Below are 21,866 nucleotides of genomic sequence, written 5' to 3' on the forward strand. Positions count from 1 at the left end.
GAGAACTAGAACAGAACTAGAACAGAACTAGTACAGAACTAGAAGAGAACTAGAACAGAACTAGAACTAGAACTAGAACAGAACTAGAACAGAACTAGAACAGAACTAGAACAGAACTAGAACAGAACTAGAACAGAACTAGAACAGAACTAGAACTGAACTAGAACAGAACTAGAACAGAACTAGAACAGAACTAGAACAGAACTAGAACAGAACTAGAACAGAACTAGAACAGAACTAGAACAGAACTAGAACAGAACTAGAACAGAACTAGAACAGAACTAGAACAGAACTAGAACAGAACTAGAACAGAACTAGAACAGAACTAGAACAGAACTAGAACAGAACTAGAACAGAACTAGGACAGAACTAGAACAGAACTAGAGCAGCACTAGAACCGAACTAGAACAGAACTAGAACAGAACTAGAACAGAACTAGAACAGAACTAGAATAGAACTAGAACAGAACTAGAACAGAACTAGAACAGAACTAGAACAGAACTAGAACAGAACTAGAACAGAACTAGAACAGAACTAGAACAGAACTAGAACAGAACTAGAACAGAACTAGAACAGAACAGAACTAGAAAGAACTAGTACAGAATTAGAACAGAACTAGAACAGAACTAGAACAGAATTAGAACAGAACTAGAACTGAACTAAAACTGAAACTAGATGAATAATTTTCTTTTTTACTCCAATAATTACAGAGTTACTGTTGTTAAAAAATATGGTGATATGATGCATGTATCATTCTGCGATTTTGGCGATATAGCAACATTAGATAGCAGTCAATTAAAGACGTTGCCTTTTAAATTCCGTCAATTACCCAAAATGGCTATACAAGCCAAGCTTTATGGTAAGTCTCGTTTCCTAAGTTTTCTATTATTATATTTTCTTTTTTTTTAAATGATGACAAAAATATCAAACCATATCAAACCCTCCACTCAAAAAATAGGCATTAAAGCTGTTAATGGTGATTGGACCTTAGATGATTGTTTATTTTTCCGTAAACTAACGGTGGGTAAAACTTTTGTATCGGTCATTAAAGATATAAAATACGATAAGGACTGTACCCCGGCCACACCCATACTCGAACTGGAATTAATTGATGTCACCACGGATGAAGATATTTTGATACATGAACTTTTACTCAATGAAAAACGTGCTATTAACGAATGAATATTTTTTTTTAACCAAATGATAATCTCGTGCTTATAGGGGGACCTATAAAAAATATTCGTTTAATTTCTTTTTTCAACTTCTACAGAATGTGGGTAATTTAATAATTTCATAATTATTTCTCTTTAGTTGTACATACGTGTTGATCACGTAAGATTATTATTATTTTTTTAACTATTTATATTACACAAACGAATTACTTATAGAAAAACATATAATTTTTCATTATATTTAACGACATTTTCACATTCACATTCCGAAATTTGTTTAATTTAACGAAAAAAAAAAATTACTTATTTCCTTAAACTCATTAAAAAAAGGAAAAACACAAACTCATTTTTAAACGAACGTTATTAAAGCATTTTCCAAGGCTTTATCATCATTATTTTGTTTTTTTTTTAAATTCTTATTTAAAGCTTTTAAAAGTAAATTTTAAGCTGACAGACAGACTTTTCTTATCATTTCACTTTTGTTTTAAGTTAAGTTTCTTTTCACTTTCTTGTTATAAACTAAACATCGTTTTAGTTCTATCTTCATTTTATTCATAGAAACAAAAAGTTAAAAAAGAAAATAGAAAAAAAAATTAATTTACTAACTCAATTATTATTATTTTCATACATAAATATGCGTGTGTATTTATTTGAATGCAAATAATTTTTTTTCAAAATGAGAATTATAGACATGAATAGAATATTAATTACACAAATCAACTATATATATAATAATAAAAGCAACTTATAAATATGCGAAAATTATAAAAAAAATTCATGATATTATCAAAAAATTATGCGTTTTTATTGTCTTTAAGTTTTAAGCTCGTGCAACGTTTTATTCGTAATGGTGTTAGTGATACAAATAAACTTCATAATACAAAATTTGTATGCTATTATTCTTTGTTCTCAATAATTCAATTAAAATGCATAAAAATTATAAAGAAATTAAGTGATAACATGGACTAAACTTAAGTCCGACTAGATCTAAGTACAGATCTAGAACAGGACGAACACAGAACTAGAACATAACTAAAACAGAACTAGAACAGAACTAGAAAATAACTACAACAGAACTCGAACAGAACTAGAACAGAACTAGAACAGAACTAGAACAGAACTAAAACAGAACTAGAACAGAACTAGAACAGAACTAGAAGAGAACTAGAACAGAACTAGAACAGAACTAGAACAGAACTAGAACAGCACTAGAACAGAACTAAAACAAAACTAAAACAAAACTAAAACAGAACTAGAATAGAACTAGAACAAAAGTAGAACAGAACTAGAACGGAACTAAAACAGAACTAGAACAGAACTAGAACATAACTAGAACAGAACTAGAACAGAACAGAACTAGAACAGAACTAGAACAGAACTAGAACAGAACTAGAACAGAACTAGAACAGAACTATAAAACAGAACTAGAACAGAACTAGAACAGAACTAGAACAGAACTAGAACAGAACTAGAACAGAACTAGAACAGAACTAGAACAGAACTAGAACAGAACTAGAACAGAACTAGAACAGAACTAGAACAGAACTAGAACAGAACTAGAACAGAACTAGTACAGCACTGGAACAGAACTAGAACAGCACTAGAAACAGAACTAAAACAAAACTAAAACAAACTAAAACAGAACTAGAATAGAACTAGAACAAAAGTAGAACAGAACTAGAACGGAATTAAAACAGAACTAGAACAGAACTAGAACATAACTAGAACAGAACTAGAACAGAATTAGAACATAACTAGAACAGAACTAGAACAGAACTAGAACAAAACTAGAACAGAACTAGAACAGAACTAGAACAGAACTAGAACAGAACTAGAACAGAACTAGAACAGAACTAGAACAGAACTAGAACAGAACTAGAACAGAACTAGAACAGAACTAGAACAGAACTAGAACAGAACTAGAACAGAACTAGAACAGAACTAGAACAGAACTAGAACAGAACTAGAACAGAACTAGAACAGAACTAGAACAGAACTAGAACAGAACTAGAACAGAACTAGAACAGAACTAGAACAGAACTAGAACAGAACTAGTACAGCACTGGAACAGAACTAGAACAGCACTAGAACAGAACTAAAACAAAACTAAAACAAAACTAAAACAGAACTAGAATAGAACTAGAACAAAAGTAGAACAGAACTAGAACGGAATTAAACAGAACTAGAACAGAACTAGAACATAACTAGAACAGAACTAGAACAGAACTAGAACATAACTAGACAGAACTAGAACAGAACTAGAACAGAACTAGAAACAAACTAGAACAAACTAGAACAGAACTAGAACAGAACTAGAACAGAACTAGAACAGAACTAGAACAGAACTAGAACAGAACTAGAACAGAACTAGAACAGAACTAGAACAGAACTAGAACAGAACTAGAACAGAACTAGAACAGAACTAGTACAGCACTGGAACAGAACTAGAACAGCACTAGAACAGAACTAAAACAAAACTAAAACAAAACTAAAACAGAACTAGAATAGAACTAGAACAAAAGTAGAACAGAACTAGAACGGAATTAAAACAGAACTAGAACAGAACTAGAACAGAACTAGAACAGAACTAGAACATAACTAGAACAGAACTAGAACAGAACTAGAACAGAACTAGAACAAAACTAGAACAGAACTAGAACAGAACTAGAACAGAACTAGAACAGAACTAGAACAGAACTAGAACAGAACTAGAACAGAACTAGAACAGAACTAGAACAGAACTAGAACAGAACTAGAACAGAACTAGAACAGAACTAGAACAGAACTAGAACAGAACTAGAACAGAACTAGAACAGAACTAGATCAGAACTGGAACAGAACTAGAACAGAACTAGAACAGAACTAGAACAGAACTAGAACAGAACTAGAACAGAACTAGAACAGAACAGAACTGGAACAGAACTAGAACAGCACTAGAACAGAACTAAAACAAAACTAAAACAGAACTAGAATAGAACTAGAACAAAAGTAGAACAGAACTAGAACGGAACTAAAACAAAACTAGAACAGAACTAGAACATAACTAGAACAGAACTAGAACAGAACTAGAACAGAACTAGAACAGAACTAGAACAAAACTAGAACAGAACTAGAACAGAACTAGAACAAAACTAGAACAGAACTAGAACAAAACTAGAACAAAACTAGAACAAAACTAGAACAGAACTAGAACAGAACTAGAACTAGAACAGAACTAGAACTAGAACAGAACTAGAACAGGACTAGAACATAACTAGAACAGAACTAGAACAGAACTAGAACAGAACTAGAACAGAACTAGAACTAGAACTGAACTAGAACTGAACTAGAACTGAACTGGAACTGAACTAGAACTGAAGTAGAACTGAACTAGAACCGAACTAGAACTGAACTAGAACTGAACTAGAACTGAACTGGAACAGAATTAGAACTGAAATAAAATTGAACTGGAACAGAATTAGAACAGAACTAGAACTGAACTAGAAGAAAACAGATCTATGTTTAGTGAAAGTCTTATATAACCCTCTGTCTCATACACTCGGAGTTTCTGGCGATTGCGAGCCATTGTCGAAGATCTCAAACTGGTCTGCTGCGAAAGATTTTATTTTCTAGTCGTTAACGTTATATTTTAGTAACATTCGGTACGTAATCAATTTGGTATTTGCTTTTAGACTAGGGAATGTATTGATAGGAATTTTATATTTCCATGAGGGAAGAATAGAAGCGATTTGAGAATGTAAGACCTACATTATGCTGACTGCCTAAACTTCTAAAGTTTTATATTCGAACTAGATTTACATAGTGTTGTTATCTTGTTGTTTGTCTGTCATACTTTACCCATTTAGACCCCTCTGCCCTTGAAATCAAAACTCAGTTAAAATTTAAATATATTTCAAATATAGATATATATTTTATTTTTCTTTTCAGTTTTATATAGATTTTATATGTATGTATATAATAATATTTTTTTGTTTTGTTTTTATTTTTTAATTATTTATATTATACTCTGTTTTTTATACACAACTTAATTTTTGCCGTTTTTTGTATTTTGTTTTAATATTATTTTTGTAATTTGTTTTTTTTTGAAATTGTTATTAATGTTTTAATATGGTAATAAGTTGTTGTTGTTGTTATTATTATTAGAATTTTAATAATTTTTTATGCAGATTTTAAGATTTTCTTTTGTTTTGTTTTTGTATTATTTTGAAAAGTAATAATATTTTTATTTAAAGAATTAAATTCTAGAGTAATTATTTAAATTAAATATTATTAAGGTCTGGTTTTAATTTGTGTTTTTTTCTTCTTTTATATTTATATTTAGTTTGAAATATAAAAACCGTTTTTTTATTTATTTATCAATTTTTTAAATTATTTTATTATTATTAATATAAATATAAGTTTTTCTTTTTTTTAATGTTTAATACAATTCTTAAGTTTTTGTTTTTGTTTTAAATCTTACAAACCATGTTTTTTGTTGTTTTAAACGTGCACCATTTCAATTTCAAGTTTCTTTTTTCTTCATTTTAATACTTATTTAACATTTACTTTACAATATTTTTATTTTATTGTGTCTTTTACACCTTTTTTTATAAATTATTTATCAATTTTATTTTTTCGTAAGTCTAATATTTTAAACTTTAAACTCTAACAATCTCTTTAATTCTCTCTCGCAAAAAAACATTCTAATTTATTTATTCATTTATTGGTTTTAAACTCTTAAATTGTTTGTTAATTTTAGTTACAATTATTTTAAATTAATTAGAATTAAATATTGAATTAATTTTAGATACTATTCCCTATTCCTTTTACTAAGGGTGTCACAGTGTTTTCTAAAATAAAGGAAATTTAGGAAAATTTCCAAAAAAGTTAAGAATATATTCAGAATAGTTATAAAATTCCATTATTTTGCTTTCAATATAAAGAAAATTAAAAATTTCTCTTATAGGGACATTTTTTTTATAAAGGGAAATTTTAAAAATTTTGTTATATAATCGCTAATATTTCATATATACTATAAAATGACATAAAAATTTCCAAATTTTAGCTAAAAATAAAAATTTCCCTAATAGGGAAATTTTTTCAAATAAGGGAAATTTTATAAATTTTTATAAATATGAAGATTATGAAAGAAATACAATAAGAAACTGTAAAAATTTTGAAAAAATATTGTAAAATAAAAATTTCCCTTAAAGGGAAATTTTTTTAAATAGGGGAAATTTAATAAAATTTTGTAGAAATCAAGAATATGGAAGAAATACAATAAAATTTCGAAAAATTTTTTGAAAAATATTCCAAAATAAAAATTTCCCTCAAAAGGGAAATTTTTTAAACAATAACCTTTTTATGAAATTTTTATAAAAATTAATATAACAGATAAAATGCTGTAAAAAATTTTTAAATTTTAAGCGAAATAAAAATTTCCCTTAAAGGGAAATTTTTTTAAACAGGGGAAATTTTATAAAATTTTGTAGAAATGAAATAATAATGATAAATAAAAATTTCCCTTTAAGGGAAATTTTTTCTAAAAAGGAAATTTTTATAAAATTCTATATACATAAATGTAAATTTGAAAAAAAAAATTAGAAAAAAATCCCTTCAACATTTCATTAATTTTTACCAAAATAAGGGAAATTTCATAAAAACATTTTTAACATATCAACAAATTTCCCTTTAATCCTGTATCTCTTCCTTCGAAATCTACATTCTTTTCCAAATATTTATCAATTTTAAAATTTCCCTTTAAGTGTGTTTTACTTTCTTCGAATTCAAAAATTCTTTTACATTTTTCACTTTTAGCGAACACTGTGTATTGTAATTTTCATACTCCTAAACAGATTCCTAAAAATACCAATTTTTTCTTTTTAAATATCTCTTATTAATTTCTTAACCTCTTATCATTCTATAGAAAATTTATTTCACTTGTTAAATATTACATTTACTTAGTATTCAGTTCTATGTTTCAAAAACCAATTTTAGAAATAGTTTTCGAAATAAATTACTTCTTTTTTTTCGGATATATACAAAAACATCGTAAAACTAAGTTTAGGGAGAAACAAAATAAAATATTAATAGTTTCACGGGCTTTACAATTTAAAAAAACTGATATTCAATGTTGATTATAAAATGATTTATAGTCTGATCTATCAACATGCATATTGAATGATCTATAGTCTGGGCTGTAGACTGATCTATAAACTTTAACTATATATAGTCTCAACGATAGACTATAGATCAGTCTATAGTCTATACTATAGATCAGTCTATAGTCTATACTATAGATCAGTCTATAGTCTTTACTATAGATCAGTCTATAGTCTATACTATAGATCAGTCTATAGTATATGCTATAGATCAGTCTTTAGTCTATACTATAGCTCAGTCTATAGACTATGCTATAGACCAGTCTAAGTCTATGCTATAGTTCATTCTATAGACTATACTATAGTTCAGTCTTTAGTCCGTACTATAGTCTGTAGTCTGTACTATAGATCAGTCTATAGTCTGTACTATAGATCAGTTTATAGTCTGTAATATAGATCAGTCTATAGTCTATACTATAGATCAGTCTCTAGTCTATACTATAGATCAGCCTATAGTCTATACTATAGATCAGTCTATTGCCTATACTATAGATCAGTCTATTGTCTATACTATAGATCAGTCTATAGTCTATACTATAGATCAGTCTATAGTCTATACTATAGATCAGTCTATAATCTATACTATAGATCAGTCCATAGTCTATACTATTGATCAGTCTATAGTCTATACTATTGATCAGTCTATAGTCTATACTATAGATCAGTCTACAGTCTATACTATAGATCAGTCTACAGTCTATACTATAGTCTATACTATAGATCAGTCTATAGTCTATACTATAGATCAGTCTATAGTCTATACTATAGATCACTCTATAGTCTATAGATCAGTCTATAGTCTAAAATATAGATCAGTCTATAGTCTATACTATAGATCAGTCTATAGTCTATACTATAGATCAGTCTACAGTCTATACTATAGTCTATACTATAGATCAGTCTATAGTCTATACTATAGATCAGTCTATAGTCTATACTATAGATCACTCTATAGTCTATAGATCAGTCTATAGTCTAAAATATAGATCAGTCTATAGTCTATACTATAGATCAGTCTATAGTCTATACTATAGATCAGTCTATAGTCTATACTATAGATCAGTCTACAGTCTATACTATAGTCTATACTATAGATCAGTCTATAGTCTATACTATAGATCAGTCTATAGTCTATACTATAGATCACTCTATAGTCTATACTATAGATCAGTCTATAGTCTATACTATAGATCAGTCTATAGTCTATACTATAGATCAGTCTATAGTCTATACTATAGATCAGTGTATAGTCTATACTATAGATCAGTCTATAGTCTATACTGTAGATCAGTCTATAGTCTATACTATAGATCAGTCTATAGTCTATACTATAGATCAGTCTATAGTCTATACTATAGATCAGTCTATAGTCTATACTGTAGATCAGTCTATAGTCTATACTATATATCACTCTATAGTCTATACTATATATCACTCCATAGTCTATACTATAGATCACTCTATAGTCTATACTATAGATCACTCTATAGTCTATACTATAGATCACTCTATAGTCTATACTATAGATCACTCTATAGTCTATACTATAGATCACTCTATAGTCTATACTATAGATCACTCTATAGTCTATACTATAGATCACTCTATAGTCTATACTATAGATCACTATATAGTCTATACTATAGATCACTATATAGTCTATACTATAGATCACTATATAGTCTATACTATAGATCACTCTATAGTCTATACTATAGATCACTCTATAGTCTATACTATAGATCAGTTTATAGTCTATACTATTCATCAGTCTATAGTCTATACTATAGATTAGTTTATAGTCTACACTATTCATCAGTCTATAGTCTTTACTCTAGATCAGTCTATAGTCTATACTATAGATCACTCTATAGTCTATACTATTGATCAGTCTACAGCCATGTCTATAACTGTAGTCTTGACTATACTCTAGCCTACTGCCTGATCTATATTCTCGATAAGAGACTGTTGTACAGTTTAGTCTTTTTTATACATTTTCGGAAAATATGTCAACCTTTCAGAATTTGTATTTTATGCCTCTGAAACTAGGAAAATTATTTTTTACTTTTTTTTAAACTTAAAAAATAAAATTAACAAATTACTTAACCCCTTTCTTTTTAGCAATATTTAATATTTATACTTTTCTATTTACATTCAACATTTTTTTTCTGTTTTGGTTTAATTTGTATTTTTGCATTATGACCAGAGTTACCATTTAACATATGAAGACATACCAGGCTACAGAGTTACCAATATTTTGTTTCTTTTTTTATTAATTATTTTCATTAAATATTTAATATTTGTTTTTTTTTTCGGTTTGTATTGCTATTCTTGTTACGGTTCTTTTTTTTTAAATATTTCTTTTTAATTTTTTATATTTATTTCAAACATTTTTGAACATCCAATCAGGTAGCGGTTATTTGTTCAAAAAAAAAACCTATTTAAACTTTTCTGTTTTATAATTTAGTTTGTTTTTCGTTTTAGAAAAAGCTTATTTTTTTATTTTAATTAATATTTTTGTTTTATTAGCAGCCATTTTCTTTTTTAAATATTTCATTTGATCGATTTTTAACAAAATTTGTTTTTTGCATAATTTTCCTTTTTTTCATGTCTTTTGTGGCAGTGTAACCTATTTATTTTATTTTTTATATTTGAATTTTTGTTTTGTGTTTATTTTTAATAAAAATTTTATATTTATTATTTCAAATTATTTTCGGGTTTTAATTTATTTTTTTAGCAAAAGAAAAATTACGTATTGTTAAAGATTTTTTATTAGTTTTTTTTTAATAATATAATAATTGTCTACTGTTTAATTTAAGTATATTTTTTGTAATTTTCCGCTTTTTTTTATATAAAGAAATGCTTTTGATCAGTTTTTTTATTATTTATTTTAATTTGTTTGTAATAATTTAAATTTTATTTAAAAAGTGTGCGTCATTGTACTTTTTTTATTATTTTTTTTTTTTTTTGATAAACTGCAAATGGATTTTCGTTTAAGTATACAATTTTGATGATGTTGATCTTGATTGGAAAATAATAAGTAAAACAAGCCTAGCAAATTATGGGAAAATGTTGTTACACTAATCTACATTTTGAGATCTTGAGTTTAGACTGATCTTTAGTTTTGACTATGGAATGTTCTTGACTTCAAATGGACTATAGACCAATCTATAGTCTTGCCTATAGACTGATCTGTAGTCTTGACTATATGCTGATCTACAGTCCTAACTATATACTGATATATAGTCTTGACTATAGACAGATCTATAATCTTGACTGTAGACTGATCTATAGTCTTGACTATAGACTGATCTATACTCTTGAATATAGACTGATCTATAGTCTTCTCTATAGATTAATCTATAGTCTTGACGATAGACTGATCTATAGTATACTCTATAGATTAATCTATAGTATAGACTATAGACTGATGTGTAGTATAGACTATAGACTGATGTATAGTATAGACTATAGACTGATCTATAATATAGACTATAGCCTGATCTATAGTATACACTATAAACTGATCTATAGTATAGACTATAAACTGATCTATAGTATAGACTATAGACTGATCTATAGTATAGACTATAGACTGATCTATAGTATAGACTATAGTCTTATCTATAGTATCTATAGTATACATCTATAGTATACACTATAAACTGATCTATAGTATAGACTATAAACTGATCTATAGTATAGACTATAGACTGATCTATAGTATAGACTATAGACTGATCTATAGTATAGACTATAGTCTTATCTATAGTATAGACTATAGACTGATCTATAGTATAGACTATATACTGATCTATAGTATAGACTATAGACTGATCTATAGTATAGACTATAGACTGATCTATAGTATAGACTATAGACTGATCTATAGTATAGACTATAGACTGATCTATAGCATAGACTATAGACTGATCTATAGTATAGACTATAGACTGATCTATAGTATAGACTATAGACTGATCTATAGTATAGACTATAGACTGATCTATAGTATAGACTATAGACTGATTTATAGTATAGACTATAGACTGATTTATAGTATAGACTATAGACTGATCTATCGTATAGACTATAGACTGACTATATGCTGATCTGACTGATAGTATAGACTATAGACTGATTTATAGTATAGACTATAGACTGATCTATCGTATAGACTATAGACTGATCTATAGTATAGACTATAGACTGATCTCTAGTATAGACTATAGACTGATCTATAGTATAGACTATAGACTGATCTATAGTATAGACTATAGACTGATCTATAGTATAGACTATAGACTTATCTATAGTATAGACTATAGACTGATCTATAGTATAGACTACAGACTGATCTATAGTATAGACTACAGACTATAGACTAATCTATAGTATAGACTATAGACTGATCTATAATATAGACTGATCTATAGTATAGACTATAGACTGATCTATAGTATAGACTATAAACTGATCTATAGTATAGACTATAAACTGATCTATAATATAGACTATAGACTGATCTATAGTATATACTATAGACTGATCTATAGTATAGACTATAGACTGATCTATAGTCTAGACTATAGACTGATCTATAGTATAGACTATAGACTGATCTATAGTATACTCTATAGACTGATCTATAGTATACTCTATAGACTGATCTATAGTATACTCTATAGACTGATCTATAGTATACTCTATAGACTCTATAGACTGATCTATAGTATAGAGTATATACTGATCTATAGTATAGACGATAGACTGATCTATAGTATACTCTATAGACTGATCTATAGTATAGAGTATATACTGATCTATAGTATAGACTATAGACTGATCTATAGTATATACTACAGACTAATCTATAGTATGATCTATAGTATAGACTATATACTGATCTATAGTATAGACTATAGACTGATCTATAGTATAGACTATAGACTAATCTATAGTATAGACTATAGACTGATCTATAGTATAGACTATAGACTGATCTATAGTATAGACTATAGACTGATCTATAGTAGACTATAGACTGATCTATAGTAGACTATAGACTGATCTATAGTATAGGCTATAGACTGATCTATAGTCATGACTATCGACTGATCTATAGTATAGGCTATAGACTGATCTGTAGGCTTGACTATAGACTGATCTGTAGTCTTGATTACATACAGATCTATAGTCTTGATTATATACAGATCTATAGTCTTGATTATATACAGATCTGTAATCTTTATTATATACAGATCTATAGTCTTGACTATATACAGATCTATAGTCTTGACTATAGACTGATCTGTAGTATTGTCCATAGATTAATATATATTTTTGACTATATACTGATCTATGGACTTGACTATAGACTGATCTTTGGCCTAGACTATAGACTAATCTATAGTCTTGACTGTAAACAGATCTATAGCCTTGACTATAGACTAATCTATAGAATGATCTAAAATCTATGACTATAGACTGATCTTTGACTATATATTGACTATATACAGATTTATAGTCTTGACTATAGACTGATCTATAGTTTTAACTTATTTATAGTCTAGACTATAGACTGATCTATACTCTTGACTATATACTGATTTATATTTTTGACTATAGACAGATCTAAAGTCTTACCTATAGACTAATCCATAGATTTATGGGTTTTGTTTAGTGTAATTAAAAACTCAAAACTGTCGGCTCATTGGCAGTGAATGCGATAGATCTGATTAAAAGTTTTTATTTAAATAAAATTTATAAAATGCAATTTAGAAAAACGAAAAGGAATTATTCATGAGATTTGTAAAATTGTTGAAAATGTTTATACTACACAGTTTTGTACGCAACTGTTGTTTTTTTTTGCATGCAATATTAAATGTTGTTTGTATATGTATAAGTGTCTGTCTATCTTGCTGCCTGATTTGGAAATGTTTTTTTATTTTTTGGAAAAATCTTGAATATTTTTTTTTTAATTTTTTCGTTTTATTTTTGTATTTAACTTTTTATTAAATTTCTCTTTAAGGTAGCGCTTGTATTTAAAATTGATTGATTTTTTTCTTTCGTCAATTATTTATTTATTTTGTATTTAATTTTTTGGGAATTTTATTTTATATTATTTATTTTTAAAGATAAGAGAGACTTTTTTAAAAACGCAATTTAGTTGTTTTCTTTTCTTATTTATTTTTGTATGTTAATGGGGTTTTCATTGTTTAAACAAAAAATCTTTAACTTGCTTGTTTAGGTGTAATTTAAAGAAATATTTATTTTCATGACTGTTGTTGTTTTTTTATTTATTTATTAATATTTTCTTTAACAATTTTTTATTTATTTATTATATTTTTCTTGTTCAATCGATGAGGTAGCATTATTTTGGATTATTTACATTATAAAAAAAATTTAAAAGAAAATTGTGATGAAATTATGAAAACTAAATAAGGATTAAAGGGATTAAAGAACATAATTTTTAATTAAACTATTGAAATTTTTATTAAAACGGAAGAATGTTTTAAGAATATATTCCCAATATTTACCTTTGTACAACAGTTTTTTTCCATCTCCTTTTGAACTCTTTAATATTCAAATTCTCAAGAACTTTTCAACAACGATTAAAAATTTTAAATAGACTCATCTATTGTGTTGGCTATAGACTGATTTATAAACGTGGCTTGAGACTAGTCTATACTGTGACCTATATTTTAATCTATACTTTGTGCAATGAACTGATCTATAGTCTTAACTACAAACTGATATATTTTAATTTCTAATAATATTTACCTATAATAGATCCAAAAAGGGTAAACATATTGAACTCTAAACATGATTTCAAACTGCAGGCAAACGATTTATAATACCCACTTAAGTTTGTAACACATCGAAATATTTGTCCTAGGCCCACATACATATATATAAGTATATTCAGTGTCCTTATTAGATTCTCAAACGATCTAGCCAAGTCATTCCTTCGTTTGTCTGTCCTTCTGTCTATATAGTAGGAAGGAGGAAAAAGTTAAGTGGATGAAATTTTCCAAAAATATCGAATCATAAAAGTGTCACCCTTGTGGTGATAATAAAGAAAATTTACTGTTAAGAATAAATAAGATCGGTTCAAATTTGTATCAACTACGTTACAAAGAAGTTGTATAACAACTACAATATTTCTATGTACCAAGATTCAATGTGATTTTTCCATCCTATTCCCCATATAAACTCACTAACCACAAAATCAGTTTATTGTCAGAGTAAATCGTTCAAAATTGTTGGTTTTGGGGATATAAATCGTTAAATATATAGTCTAGTAGATAGTCTAGTCTATAGTATGGTCTATAGTCTAGTCTATAGTCTAGTCAATCTAATCTATAGTCTTGTCTATAATCTAGTCTATAGTCTAGTCTAAAGTCTAGTCTAAAGTCTAGTCTAAAGTCTAGTCTAAAGTCTAGTCTATAGTCTAGTCTATAGTCTAGTATATATTCAGGTCTATAGTGTAGTCTATAGTCTAGTCTATAGTTTAGTCTATAGTCTAGTCTATAGTTTAGTCTATAGCCTAGTCTAGAGTTTAGTCTGTAGTCTAGTGTATATTCTAGTCTATAGTCTAGTCCATATTCTAGTCTATAGTCTAGTCTATAGTCTAGTTTATAGTCTAGTCTATAGTCTAGTCTATAGTCTAGTCTATAGTCTAGTCTATAGTCTAGTCTATAGTCTATAGTCTAGTCTATAGTCTAGTCTATAGTCTAGTCTATAGTCTAGTCTATAGTCTAGTCTATAGTCTAGTCTATAGTCTAGTCTATAGTCTAGTCTATAGTCTAGTCTATAGTCTAGTCTATAGTCTAGTCTAGTCTAGTCTATAGTCTAGTCTATAGTCTAGTCTATAGTCTAGTCTATAGTCTAGTCTATAGTCTAGTCTATGTATAGTCTAGTCTAGTCTATAGTCTAGTCTATAGTCTAGTCTATAGTCTAGTCTATAGTCTAGTCTATAGTCTAGTCTATAGTCTAGTCTATAGTCTAGTCTATAGTCTAGTCTATAGTCTAGTCTATAGTCTAGTCTATAGTCTAGTCTATAGTCTAGTCTATAGTCTAGTCTATAGTCTAGTCTATAGTCTAGTCTATAGTCTAGTCTATAGTCTAGTCTATAGTCTAGTCTATAGTCTAGTCTATAGTCTAGTCTATAGTCTAGTCTATAGTCTAGTCTATAGTCTAGTCTATAGTCTAGTCTATAGTCTAGTCTATAGTCTAGTATAGTCTAGTCTATAGTCTAGTCTATAGTCTAGTCTATAGTCTAGTCTATAGTCTAGTCTATAGTCTAGTCTATAGTATGGTCTATAGTCTAGTCTATAGTCTAGTCTATAGTCTAGTCTATAGTCTAGTCTATAGTCTAGTCTATAGTCTAGTCTATAGTCTAGTCTATAGTCTAGTCTATAGTCTAGTCTATAGTCTAGTCTATAGTCTAGTCTATAGTCTAGTCTATAGTCTAGTCTATAGTCTAGTCTATAGTCTAGTCTATAGTCTAGTCTATAGTCTAGTCTATAGTCTAGTCTATAGTCTAGTCTATAGTCTAGTCTATAGTCTAGTCTATAGTCTAGTCTATAGTCTAGTCTATAGTCTAGTCTATAGTCTAGTCTATAGTCTAGTCTATAGTCTAGTCTATAGTCTAGTCTATAGTCTAGTCTAGTCTATAGTCTAGTCTATAGTCTAGTCTATAGTCTAGTCTATAGTATAGTCTATAGTCTAGTCTATAGTCTAGTCTATAGTCTAGTCTATAGTCTAGTCTATAGTCTAGTCTATAGTCTAGTCTATAGTCCAGTCTATAGTCTAGTCTATAGTCCAGTCTGTAGTCTAGTCTATAGTCCAGTCTATAGTCTAGTCTATAGTCTAGTCTATAGTCTAGTCTATAGTCTAGTCTATAGTCTAGTCTATAGTCTAGTCTATAGTCTAGTCTATAGTCTAGTCTATAGTCTAGTCTATAGTCTAGTCTATAGTCTAGTCTATAGTCTAGTCTATAGTCTAGTCAATAGTCTAGTCTATAGTCTAGTCTAGTTCATAGTCTAGTCTATAGTCTAGTGTATAGTCTAGTTCATAGTATAGTCTATAGTCTAGTTTATAGTCTATAGTCTAGTCTATACTCTAGTCTATATTCTAGTCTATATTCTAGTCTGTAGTCTAGTCTGTTATCGAGTCTATAGTCCTGTCTACAGTATAGTCTATTGTCTAGTCTAGTATAATCTAGAGTCTAGTCTATAGCTTAGTGTATAGTCTAGTCTATAGTCTAGTCTATAGTCTAGTCTATAGTCTAGTCTATAGTCTAGTCTATAGTCTAGTCTATAGTCTAGTCTATAATCTAGTCTATAGTCTAGTCTATAGTCTAGTCTATAGTCTAGTCTATAGTCTAGTCTATAGTCTAGTCTATAGTCTAGTCTATAGTCTAGTCTATAGTCTAGTCTATAGTCTAGTCTATAGTCTAGTCTATAGTCTACTCTATAGTCTAGTCTATAGTCTAGTCTATAGTCTAGTCTATAGTCTAGTCTATAGTTTAGTCTATAGTCTAGTCTATAGTCTAGTCTATAGTCTAGTCTATAGTCTAGTCTATAGTCTAGTCTATAGTCTAGTCTATAGTCTAGTCTATAGTCTAGTCTATAGTCTAGTCTATAGTCTAGTCTATAGTTTAGTTTATAGTCTAGTTTATAGTCTAGTTTATAGTCTAGTCTATAGTCTAGTGTATAGTCTAGTCTATAGACTAGTCTATAGTCTAGTGTATAGTCTAGCCATTAGTCTAGACTAGCCCGTATTCTAGTCTTCAATCTAGTCTAATATAGGTTACATTATCCGCTAGTCTGACGTTTAAATTATAGTCTAGTCTAAGTTTAAACTTTAGTCTGTTTAGACTTCTTGCTTTTATGGGGGTTATAACCTAGAAAAAAAAACACAGTTGGAATTTTTTTTAATTTAATTCTTTTTTTTTCAAATTTTTTTGTTGTTGTATATATTTGCTTCCAGTTTTTCACTTTTAAGGTAATAATTAATATTCACAATTCTTTCTGGTAAATCATCATCAACATTCATCAATATTATTGTTTTAAGGTTTACAAAAAAATAATTATATAATTAAAATAAAATAAAACAATAAAAAAAGGAAATAATTTTAAAAAATAAAAACATTTTACTTTTTTTTATATTTAGATAATAATAGTATGATAATTATAATTATAATAATATTTATATAAAAAAAAACTCTGCTGAACTTAATAAAAAGCTGCTTAACATACAAAGGGGGGAGAGAGGGGGGAGAGGTGTGTGTATTTAGGTTTTTTTAGTTTAATTTATTTAAGGTTATGTTTTATTTTTGTTTAATTATTAGGGTTTGTTTTTATTAATATTCTGTTTGTTTAAATGTAAAACTTACATAAATATGAATGAATTTTTTTTCTTTTTTGTTTTAATTGCCATTTTATAATAATTATTAAATTTACATTTATATAGGGGTTTGTTTTGTTTATTGTTTTGTTTTAGTTTTAATAATAAGTTTTTAACAATTTATTAATTTTTTTATTAATATTTTTTTTTTGTTTTAATATATATAATCAATCTTAAAGTTAAACAAAGTAGAAAATTTTGGGTTTATTTAATAATATATTACATTTAATGTGTTGGTTGTTGTTGTTTTTTTTTGTTTTTAATATACATTTTAAAAAATATGAGAAAAAAGTTTTAATATTTTCTTTTTTTTTGTTTTTGTTTTATTTATGTTGACTCTTAAATTATTAATATTCGTATGTTGGGTTTTTTTTATTTAGTTTTTGCTTCAATTATTGTTAATTTTTTTTTTATAGTTAAATTTATTTAAATATTTAAACAATTGCACAATTTCGAAATTGAAATATTTTTAATTTTTTTCAAATTCTTTATTATTATTTTTTTTTTTATTTATTTATTAAAAAAAAAAAATTAATTATATTTTAAAATTATTTTAAATTAAAAAAAAAACAAAAGCTTTTTTTTTTTTAATGGAAAAAAATTGTTCTAAACAATTTATTTTAAATAATAATTATATTTCGCTTAAAAAACCAAAATTTATTAAATTTTGTTATTTTTATTTTTTAAAAAAATGTTGTTTTTTTTTATAAAAAATAAGGCCTTGTTTTGGAAAATATAAAAAGAATTATTAAAAATAATTTTGGTTTATTTATAAAAATTAAAAAAAAATATATTTTTTTATAAAATTTGTTTATAGAAAAAAAAAAAATAATTGCCAAAGTTTTTGTGCCAAAATTGTTTTGGTCTTTTTTTTTGTTTATATAGAGATTTTTTTCTTTAAAATTATGTATAAAAAGTTTCTAGTCTTTTTTTTGGAAAATAAAAAAAATTTAAATTAAAAAAAAATTTTACAGCTAAAAGAAAGTATAAATTTTTTTATAATTATATTACATTTAAAGAAAAAATATTTAAAATTAAAAATAAAAAAATTTAATTAGTTTAAAATTAATTTTATAATAAATTACTATCACTTGTTTTTTTTTTCATTTACTAAAATCAAAATCATGTTAAGAAAAACACTTGAAAAAGTAAGAATATTTTCAAAAAAAATAAAAAAAAATTATTTTTTGTTTTAAAAATTTATTTTTTTAAACAAAAACCTTATTTTCCGTTGAAATAAACACTTTAAACACATTATTTATGTTAATTTTATGAAAATAATAGTTTTTCGAAAAACCAGTATTTTTCGAAAATTTTAAGAAAACCAGTATTTTTGAATAAAATTAAATTTTTAACACATAAAAACTAAAATTTCCTTTAAAAAGCTCGTAAAAACCCACTTTTTGTGTTAAGTATTGTAAAAATAAGGTTTTTTGAAAAACCAGTATTTTTCGAAAAATTTCAAAAACCAGTATTTTCTTTATAAATTTAAAATTGTAACATATAAACGCTAAAATTGTTTTTAGAAGTCATTTGAAACACATTTTTTGTTTTAAATATTGTAAAAATATTTAAAAAAATACTGGTATTTTCCAAAAAAACAGTTTTTTCTTCATAAACTTCAAAAAACCAATATTTTCTTAATAAAATTTAATTTTAAACCCATAAAAACTATAGTTTCTCAAAAAAAAAAAAAACAACTTTAAAACGATTTTTTATATTAAATTTTTTAAAGTAAAAGTTTTACCAAAAACCAGTATTTCTTCAAAAAATTTAATTTGAATCCGAGACAAACTATAAATTACGGAAAAACACTTTTAAAATGGTTTTTATTTATGTCAAATTTCTGAAAATAAGTTTTTTTCCAAAAACCAGTATTTTTTAGAAAATTTCAATAAAACCAGTATTTTTTAATTAAATTTATTTTTAAACCCACTAAAACTATGAATTCTAAATATGTAAACAACTTTCAAAAAATTATTTATATTAAATTTGTTAAAATAAAAGTTTTACCAAAAACCAGTATTTCCAAATATTTCAAGAAAACCAGTATTTCTTCAAAAAATTTAATTTTAAACCCACTTTTCAAGTAAAATTTTTAAAATAAATGGTGTTCTATAAAAAAAACTGGTTCTTCTAAAACGTTTTTATTAAAACCAGTATTTTTTCAGAAATTGCTTGAAATAAAAGAAAATTTCAATAAAACCAGTATTTTTTAATTAAATTTATTTTTAAACCCACTAAAACTATGAATTCTAAATATGTAAACAACTTTCAAAAAATTATTTATATTAAATTTGTTAAAATAAAAGTTTTACCAAAAACCAGTATTTCCAAATATTTCAAGAAAACCAGTATTTCTTCAAAAAATTTAATTTTAAACCCACTTTTCAAGTAAAATTTTTAAAATAAATGGTGTTCTATAAAAAAACTGGTTCTTCTAAAACGTTTTTATTAAAACCAGTATTTTTTCAGAAATTGCTTAAAATAAAAGTATTTCATAAGAAATTGTAAATTTTAAAGCACATATTAAATTTTAGGGCAAATTGCCATAGATACTGGTTTTTGAAAACAGTATTTATAAAGATATTGATTTTCGGGGAAATTTTCAAAAATACTGTTTTTTTCGAAAACCAGAAATTGTTTAAAAAGCCAGTATTTTATAAAAAAATATGGTAAATATGGTAGCTGATATTAAATTGTTAGAATTTTCAAAAAAAGTGGTTTACACAATTTTGAATAAAATTTTCAAAAAACACTGGTTTTTCCAAAAAGTTTTTAAAAACCAGTATTTTGCAAAAATCTTTAAAATATTGGTATTTCATAAGAAATATTAAATTTAAAAGAAAATATTTACTTTTAGGGCTAATTTTTATAAATACTGGTTTTTGAAAACTAGTATTTGTTCAGAAATCCTTTAAAAATACTGGATTTCATTTAATAAGTTTAATTTAAAAACAAATATTTATTTTTAGGGCAAATTTTCAACAATATTGTTTTTTCGAATACCAGAAATTGTGTAAAAAACCAGTATTTTAAAAAAATATGTTACATTTTTAAAGCTAATTCGCAGTTTTAGTTAATCTTTTCAAAATAACTAGTTTTATACAAATTTCAAAAATACTGGTTTTTCTAAAAAGTTTTTTAAAACCAGTTTCTTTCTTCCGAAATAGCTTAGAAAAACAGTATTTCATGAGAAATTGTTAATTTTAAAGCCAATATTTCATTTTAGAGCAAATTTTCAAAAATACTGTTTTTTTAAAAACCAGTATTTTTCAGAAATTGTTTAAAAATTCAGTATTTTATAGGAAATAGTTAAATTAAAAGCAAATATTTGATTTTAAGACAAATTTTCCAAAATATTGGTTTTTGAAAAACCAGTATTTTTTCAGAAATTGCTTAAAAATCCAGTATTTTATAGAAAATATTAAATTTAAAAGCAAATATTTAATTTTAAGACAAATTTTCAAAAATAGTGGTTCTTGAAAAACCAGTATTTTTTCAGAAATTGTTTAAAAATTCAGTATTCTATAGAAAATTTTAAATTTAAAAGCATATATTTCATTTTAAAACAAATTTTCAAAAATAGTGGTTTTTGAAAAACCATTATTTTTTCAGACATAGCTTAAAAATTCAATATTTTATAGGAAATAGTAGATTTAAAAGCAAATATTTCATTTTAAAACAAATTCTCAAAAATACTGGTTTTTGGATTTTTTTTTTTTTTTAATTTTCCTACTTTTTAAAGTGTTTTTTAGTTTTATCTATGTTTTTAATTGCCGCCATTTCTTTTTGTTTTGTTTCTAATTTTTTGTTTTTATAAATTTTGTTTTAAATTTTAAAAAAATAAAATTTTAATATAAAGTTTTTGTTTTTTTATATAAATGTTCTTTTACTTTTTTTGTTTTAAAGGGAGGGAATTCTAAAAATGTATTTTTTTTTCTTAATTTTTGTTTTTTAAATTTAAATATTTTTTTTGTTTTATTTTCCATTTCATGGTAGCTTATTGTGTAACTCGTAGATCTAAAAAAATGTGAGAAATCAGTCCAAGTTTTTTGTTTTTTTTTTTCGTATTATTATTAATAATAATATTTAAAAAAAATTATATATGTTTTTTTTTTGTTTAATATTTTATATACAT

At 25.8% G+C, this 21,866-nt stretch overlaps 1 protein-coding gene across 3 annotated transcripts in view; it reads left to right on the top strand.

The window, feature by feature from the left end:
* Positions 1-1,960, top strand: part of LOC119608652 (tudor domain-containing protein 7) — a 37,182-nt gene extending 35,222 nt beyond the window's left edge. For all 3 annotated transcript variants that reach the window (XM_037963152.1, XM_037963150.1, XM_037963151.1), the window contains exons 9-10: positions 711-859; positions 959-1,960. In XM_037963152.1, the coding sequence (XP_037819080.1) occupies positions 711-859; positions 959-1,182 (373 nt within the window). In that variant the 3' untranslated portion in view covers positions 1,183-1,960. The remainder of the gene's footprint in view (positions 1-710; positions 860-958) is intronic.
* Positions 1,961-21,866: the final 19,906 nt, after the last annotated feature.

Source organism: Lucilia sericata, unplaced genomic scaffold (assembly GCF_015586225.1).
Source record: "Lucilia sericata isolate MDLA Ls3-8-SP2 unplaced genomic scaffold, ASM1558622v1 Contig000863F_arrow, whole genome shotgun sequence".
Taxonomy (NCBI): domain Eukaryota; kingdom Metazoa; phylum Arthropoda; class Insecta; order Diptera; family Calliphoridae; genus Lucilia; species Lucilia sericata.